The 8,243-nt window shown below is 45.6% G+C and overlaps 1 protein-coding gene across 2 annotated transcripts in view; it reads left to right on the top strand.

Annotated features, from left to right (window-relative positions):
• The first annotated feature begins 7,048 nt into the window (after window positions 1-7,048).
• The window catches only part of EDEM3 (ER degradation enhancing alpha-mannosidase like protein 3), a 72,565-nt gene continuing 71,370 nt past the window's right edge, over window positions 7,049-8,243 (top strand). Inside the window, exon 1 of one of the 2 annotated variants that reach the window (XM_061160923.1) lies at window positions 7,049-7,422. In XM_061160923.1, coding sequence (XP_061016906.1) covers window positions 7,262-7,422 — 161 coding nt within the window. In that variant the 5' untranslated portion in view covers window positions 7,049-7,261. The remainder of the gene's footprint in view (window positions 7,423-8,243) is intronic. The other variant, XM_061160924.1, reaches the window with a different exon arrangement.

The raw sequence follows: 8,243 nt of genomic DNA, 5'->3' as shown, positions 1-8,243 counted from the left end.
AGAGTCAACGATGAGAAAGTGAAAGAAGGAAAGAGGCTAATGTTCCCTGGGTTATGCAGCCGGCCTTCGCGCTCCAGGGAATCAGTCAGAAATAGAGAGAGAGAGAAAAAGAAAGACACGGGGACCCAAGCTCTGATGGAACAAGGGTGCTTTATTGAATTCTGTAAGAGTAAATATACTTGTAGCTTCTTCAGATAAAGATCAAGAGACTAGACTTTACAAGTTACCAAGGAAGCAAGGAGCAATAAAGACCATAAGGCCAAAAGGCGATCCACATCAAAAGAGGGTCGAAAGTAGTTACTTTTCACCATACTTTTAGTGTGGAAAAACTAACGAAGGAAATGCATGCATTCCTCACTCCCGGGAGAGGCTTGCCTCTCCTCTTAATTCCTGAATATCCAGGAATTAATAAGGAACAGAGGATTCATGACAGATCCAAAACAGCACACAGGAAGCCTCCTGTTAAATGCTTCCTGACAATTTCCAAGATAGATGGACTAGCTGAAACATATTAAAGGCACTCCACTCCAGCATGAACAAGTTGTAAAAAGCTGAACCATCAGAAATGGTGTGTGGGAAGGAGGGCTTCCAGTGGGTTAATGCTTACTAAAAGGGTGATAGAATCCTGGCTCTGGAATATTGTTCATATGTCTCCAGCAAATCTTCCATGTAAGGTCATGACTGCAGAATCCAAAAGGACCAAGACCTGGTACTTCATCAGACTCCCAGAACAGGTGCTATATGTTACTGTGTCTGCTTGCTAAACAAATGTTTGTTTAACAAATATCTGTATGACAGAAACTGGTCTAAGACTTGGTTTAATTATAAACTGGTTATGAGGTTGTTGGAGAATAGTCAATTTTCATCCCAATTCCTAAAGTTTGGCCGCTATCACTACAAAAATAAGCCAGCAGTCTTGCATAATTAAATTATTTGCAAGTTAGCTGCTGCTTCTTAACCACTGATCAGTAATGTAATTCCACATCTAGAACTTCAGCCCATCTTTGGGGGCCATATGGGATGAAAAAAAAAAAATGAAAAACTGAGGCTTAAATAAAGTGACTTGCATAGAATGGTAAATGGTAGATCCAGGTTGAGAGCTCAAGACATGTGATTTGAAGCTCAATGCTTGGCAGTGGGCACAAATCAAATGTGTGTGTATGCGTGCGTGTGTGTGCATGCGTGCACACACACATCCACGTCAGATGGAGAGGAGGAATGGGAAGAAAAGGGAAGCAATGTGAGGGGACATGGAGAAAAACCAGATAAAAGTTAGACATTAGAATACAGTGCCCTGGGAACCTAAAGAAGTACTAAAATTAAGTGTAGACCCCTAAAGAAGGAATAAAAAAGCTCGGAAGATATTTGCTCAAGAGCTAGCTCTAGTTCTGAAAATAATAGTAAAATAATAGTTCTATAAATAACAACAAAGTCTGTTAGAAAACAAACTTATGGTAACCAAAAGGGTGGGGGAGGGCTAAATTGGGAGTTTGGGATTAACATATACACACTACTACACATAAAAAAGATAATCAGTAAGGATCTGCTGTATGGCACAGGGAACTCTACTCAATACTCTGTGATAACCTGTAATGGGAAAGAATCTGAAAAAGAATAGATACATGTATATGTACACCTGAATCACTTTGTTGTACACCTGAAACTAACAATACTGTATATCAACTATACTGCAATATAAAATAAAAATTAAAAAAATAACAAAGTCCATTAATCTTTAGCAGTGGACTAAGAATAGTACATTTGTACCCTTGAATCCTACTCTCAAAAAGGGGAAATTTTCTCTTCTGCTCTTCATAATAATATCAATGGCTATTATTTACTGAGCTCTTTTAGGTAGTGCTAAATATCTTACACACATCATCTTATCACCTTCACAACACCTCTATAATGAAGGTATTACAACAATTAAACAATTTGACCCTCCAAAAAAAAAAAAACAAAACACTGGGATAGGTCCTATCGGTTGACCAAAGAGTTCCTTCGGGTCTTTTCCATATGATGTTACAGAAAAACCTCACACAAATGAGCAAACTTTTTGGCCAACTCAATATTATTCCCATTTTACAAATGAGAAAACGAAGGCACACAAACGTTCTGTAATTTCCCTAAGATCACATGGCTAATAAGCAGCACCGTTGGCTCAGAGTCACTGTTCTTGGCCATTAAGCTACCTACGCAAGCTGTGCAGAATGTTGTTGAACGGTGCTGACTTCAACCCTTGTGGCCAGCCTAACATGTGAAGTAGAAGCTATGTTGGTAGTACAAAATGTGGCTTTAGGAGAGAGGGGCCAGAGGCAAGATGCACTCAATTGTGAAGAGCCATGTGACTTGGAGTAGTTGCTGATACATAAAGCAAATGACAAATGGCAAGTGAACTCGAGACCCAACCACAAGGGTGAGCTCAACATGAAACATGACAGGAGCAAAGCCTCTTCCCTGACAGCGCTGGTGCGGGTGCCGCAGAGAGAAGTGAGATTATAATCTGAAGTTGAAGTGATATTTAAGATCTCAACTCTGACTGAGAGGTGGAAAAAGCCCTGGGGACATCTCTGCGGGGTACTGAATCATTCAAATTTCCCATTCTCTTTCTTGGAATTTGGAAACCTCAGTTCGAGAGCCAAGCACGGAGTCAGTCCACACCATTCACCAAGTAACGTTTCCATGAAGTATTCTTTGTAGGGCCCTCAAAGTCCCTACCTGTAAACGTAGAATAAGTACTGTCTTTATTTATTTAATGTTTGCAAGATTGGGTTCTCAGGAAGAAAAATGCTCTGCAAATTCCACACATTCTCAAACAATAGGAAAAGTGATCTGAAGAATGACAAAATCACTACTCCCAAATTCTACACTACGGTTTGAGGAGAAATTAGATCTGTCATACTCAAGAATTCAAGTCATTTAGAGGCAACTGCTGCTGTAGGTCAGTCTCACACAGCTGGTCACAGCCTCCTGGGACAAGTTCTGAGCCCTCATATTAAAGTGGAGACTCTCCTTTATGTTTGTGACTCCATATGATTCCAACCAGGGCTCCAACCCCTCCCTACTTTCTGATTCATCCACGTAAGCAAGTAAGAACACCGGGTGAGCATACATATTTATTTACATAAGCTGCAAGGCTGTGCAAACAAACCCTCACCTGGGTAAAGGGCAGTATATCAATGGCTCTTCTTACCATTTTTAATGGGCTTTACACATCTAAAATCTCTTCCTTAGTCTTTTAAAAGTCCTTATCCCTGTTCTCTTCGCACCAGTGTTTTTCCTCCTGTACAACAGAAAAGGTCCCTCTCATTTAACTCTTGGTGGTGGTGGTTTAGTTGCTAAGTTGCATCTGACTCCTGCAACCCCATGGACTGTAGCCTGCTAGGCTCCTCTGTCATGGAATTCTCCAAGAAAGAATATTGGAGTGGGTTGCCATTTCTTTCTCCAGGGGATCTTCCTAAGCCAGGAACTGAACCCTGGTCTCCTGCACTGCAGGCAAATTCTTTACCGACTGGGCTATGAGAGAAGCCCTATTTAACTCATATCCTTTTTATTACTAAGTATATAAGTTCTAAAATAATGTGTGTGGGTTTTGAAATAATGAATATCAAAATTTCCGTGTGTTCACAAATTGCTAATTAGCTAAGAATTTCTATTATTTCCAGTACGGGGTTGAAATGGGTTCTTTTTTGTGAATATATTTTTCTTTCACTTCCATGGGCTCCACTTTAGATCTGTTAGGTTACATTGCTTTTCAGGCCACAGCTTTTAGCCTTATGGTTTTGCAGAGATTAGAGAAAAATGGACTCAACGATTGGCTAGAAATGGAATTTCAGTAAGGGAGAAAAAGTTGCTTACTATTTAGCAAGTCAACAAAGATATGTTCTATGTTCTCATTATACACTTTTAAAATGCAATGTTAGCTTAAGAATAAATAAGCCAAGGGGAAAAAACAAACAAACAGAAAACGCTACACGTTAAAAGCCGGTACTTCTCCTTCCTGAGGACACCGCTCTCAGTGGTCAGTCAGTTCAGTCGCTCAGTCGTGTCTGACTGATTGCGACCCCATGGGCAGAGCACGCCAGGCTTTCCTGTCCATCACCAACTCCTGGAGCTTGCTCAAATTCATGTCCATGGAATCGGTGATGCCATCCAACCATCTCGTCCTCTGTTGTCCCCTTCTCCTCCCGCCTTCAATCTTTCCCAGCATCAGGGTCTTTTCTAATGAGTCAGTTCTCAGTGACAGTTTTGACTTCTTATAAATGCTTGGAACATCAGGAAGGCAAAGAAAACTGAGTTACTTCCAATAATTCACTACAAATAACTGACCTGACCACATTTCAAAATAACTGAAGGTCACTGACTATTTTTCCATTTCCTTTGTTCTAGTTTTCAAATTCTGAATGATTGGTCTTGACCTTTAGCTTGCCATGTTCTCTGTGTCAGAGCCAAGAACAATTCCCAGGTATTATTTACTCAGCTAACTTCATCACTAAAGCTGCCAAAGAGGATCCAGGATGGAACTAACATAGGGGTTGCAGGTCTGTACAAAGGATAAAATTAAATATTGCACAGAAATGACCTCATGTGTTTTCACAGCCTCCAAGTAAGTAGATAAAAACTGTATTATTACCACTTGATAGATACGGAAACTAAAGGGATAAGGAAACAAATAAAGACATCCGACATTTACTGAGAATCTGTAATAGGAGAGGCACAGTGTTGAGTTCTGGAACATACACATGAATAAGCTGAAGTCAACACCCTCCAAGTAGTCACAATCTAGTGGACATGGCTGACTGTGAAAAAACAACAATGATACAGACACAGAATACAATGGGAGGATGACATCTGATAGCTGGAAGGTTTTGGAAGGATTTTGTGGTGATGAAATCTGAGCTGAGACTTAATGGTTAGGCAGTATTCTACAGACAAAGATGGTGGGACGGCAGAGGGGCCAGTTAAGATCAAAGGCATAGAAAGGATATAACACGAGACTCTCAGTTATCTCACAGGACTTGAGTGCAGGGCAGGGACAGAAGGGAGATAATGTGTTCAGAGGGTTTGTAGATATCCTTGAATGCCAACTCTGGTAGCAACATAGAGAAAAGTTAGGGTGGCAAGGAAATAATTTAGTCTGCCACTGTGATGGTCCAGGAAAGAAGTAATGGAGGCTTGAACTGAGCAGAAGTAGCACTATAAAGAAAAGTAGTGATAGCAAAAGTAGACTCTATATAGTTAGCAAGTGATTGGACACAGATTGTGAAGGAGGACGATGAGTTGAAGATGATTCTGACAGATTAATTTGAATCACTGAACACATTACATTTGAGTTTACCCTTGGACTAGACAGAAGGGGATTTCTATTAGGGAGGTCTAGAGATCAGGATGGGCTTCCCTGGTGGCTCAGATGGTAAAGAATCTGCCTGCACTGTGGGAGACCTGGGTTCGATCCTTGGGTTGGGAAGATGCCCTGGAGGAGGGCATGGCAACCCACTCCAATATTCTTGCCTGAAGGATCCCCATGGACAGAGGAGCCTGCGGGCTACAGTCCATGGGTTGGCAAAGAGTCAGACACGACTGACTAAACACACACATACACAGATCAGGACAGCTAGTGAGTTACAAATCAACCACAGCGATATGATGGCTGAATTCACAAGAGGGGAAGAAATCACCAAGGAATAGAGTACAAAGAGAAAACCGACAGAGTTTTATAGAATACAAAATAGAGTACAAAAAGAAAACCTTAAGATGCAGGAAACACCTGCATTTTAAGACAGAGATTAAAAAAAAAAAAAAAAAAAAAAGACAGAGATGGACAGTGAAAGCGGAAGAGTCATGAGTGTCACCTGAACAGACGGTCTGAGAGGGAAGCTGATGATGCAAGGGATAGAAATCAAGGACGAAGGGTTGAGCTGCTGAGGGTAGGACTAACTGATTTCTTGTGGTCACACAGGTCATGCCCTTCCTCCTAAGCTCCGCACCTACCTACTGATTATCACACAAGAAAAACAATGGGGTTTATCAAGAGGAACTTTCTCCTCTCATTTTGCCAATGGTTAACCTGGGACTTGGTCATCAAAATAAATTGCAAGTTCTAATCTTCATTAAACTTTTTTCGCAGCTCACACTAGTTTCCTGACGTTGAGCTTTTCAGATGACTATTATTAATCAAGTACCAGGCCTCCCGTGCCCTCCTTCACTCTGGTTACACATTAAGGCTTCCGAGTCACAGAGGCTGGTTGGAATCTAACTAAGCAGCCTGGAGAGACTTGTAGCCTAATTTCTCCGAGCTCGGTTTCCTGGGGGCGGTGGTACTTACCTCGTCAAGCTGAGAAGAGTGCCTGAGAGAATGCAAGTAAAAACTCTCAGCACATTGCCGTCAAAGGCTCAATTCATTTTTGCTCTTAACGGTATTGAAATTTCCCTGAAGAAGAGGCCTGGTCTCCTGCATTGCAGGCAGATTCTTGACCATCTGAGCTACCAGGGAAGCCCCCAAAGAGACTATCATTCCCTAAGGCGTGCAGCACTGACCTGAGGCCGTGTGAGCCTCATTCCTGCCAGCCCGCAGCGAAACGTATTCGCAGGAAGATGGATAAAGAGCTGACGGGTTTTCCCGTGGACTCTGCAGACCACGGAGAGGGCCGCTGGCTGCCTGGCACCTGGGCAAGCGGGATAGCAGGAAGCACTCCAGCCCCTCGGAGGACCACACGTCCCAGGGTGCAGCGCGCCCACCAAGGGTGGCAATTTGGCCCGGGTGGGGTCGGACTGCGAGCGAGCCGGGGAGGAAGCGGTGCACGCTGGGACCGGTAGTTTTCGGGTCTCAAGTGCACCGGTCGGAGGACGGCCGAGCGGAGAGGTCCCTCCCCAGTCCCGCCTTTTGTCCACGTCTCACTTCTGCCGACCAACGTTCTCTCCGGTTCCCGGGAGCCAGCCCTTCTCCGATCCAGTCCCCATTGGTCCTGAGGCGCAGCGTGCCCGGGCTCTACCCGGAAGTAGCGTTTGGGAAGGCGGTTTCCTAGACTACGACACCGGAAAGCTGGGGGAGGTGCTCCGGGCTGCTGAGGGCTGAGGGCGGTGGCAGCGCTGGCGCTGGGGACCGGCTTGGTGCCTTCGGGAAACTGCTCGGCGACGGCGGCCGCTCGCGTCCCTCCGCATCCCGCCCTCAGCACGGCTCGCAGCCCCTTCGCCACCGGCGTCCGGCAATGTGTCCCACCGGCAGGGCGTAGCAGCTGCGCGTGCGCGGAACCGCGGGGCCATGAGCGAAGCCGGCGGCGGCCGGGGCTCTGGGTCCTCGGTCCCCCAGCGAGCGCCATGGAGCCTGGTGGCGGCGACGGCCGCGCTGTGCCTGGTGTCGGCCACGTCCGTGTGGACGGCGGGGGCCGCGCCCATGAGTCGCGAGGAGAAGCAGAAGCTTGGGTAAGGGTGCTTGACAGCCTGGGGGTGGGTTGCCTCGTGAGGCTGACCACCGGCAAGGGTGCTTGTCATTGCGACCCGGGCGCGCAGTGGCCTCTCCTGTCGCGATTGGGGACGGCTGTTTCCTCGAGAGGACCCTGGCGGGGTGGACAGGGTGCGGGAAGACGGGGGCCCGCCGGCCCGCGAGGCGACCTCGGGGGCCTGTCTCGGGCTGTCGCCCGGGCTGTTTGTGACCTGTGCAGGTTCCTCAAGACCAGCCGCGGTGTGTCAACGCAGCTGCCATGTCAGTGGCCCGGGAAGGGGGCTCCGGCCGGGGTCCCTGCGCGCCAGAGTTATGCGGTCGCGCTCCATTCAGAGACGTGGTTAGATTTCTCGCAGCAGTGAGCTCCCAGGTGGGAATAATGCGGCTGATCTCCCTAGTTAAGGAAATCATGTTTACACCTGTTACGGAATGGGGGCGTTCATTGGAACTTGAACTTGACGCATTTTACCATTTCCTTTGCAGTGTTTTCTTGCACTCATCTTCATAGTCGAACAATATTGGATGGTAGTGTTTCGTAGCCCAGATTAAGTATACCTATTCACTTTACTCAGAGTAGTTTTATCAGTCTTGAAAGGCATAAAATCATCAAGCTGTATGTATAGCATTTCATTTGGAGTGAGTATTCCTAATATAGGCCAGGTCCCACAGATGAATAAAGGAAAAGCCAGGAACCGGTAGAAAATGGGCAAAGGGCGTGAAGAGTTAATTCACACAAGAGGAAATGCAAATGCTTAATAAACATGAAGCTACTCAACCTCCTAAATGTGAGAGATGCAGATTA

Source organism: Dama dama, chromosome 14 (genome assembly GCF_033118175.1).
Source record: "Dama dama isolate Ldn47 chromosome 14, ASM3311817v1, whole genome shotgun sequence".
NCBI lineage: Eukaryota > Metazoa > Chordata > Mammalia > Artiodactyla > Cervidae > Dama > Dama dama.
The sequence above is the reverse complement of the archived record's forward strand: the minus strand, read 5'-3'. Positions and strand labels throughout refer to the sequence as shown.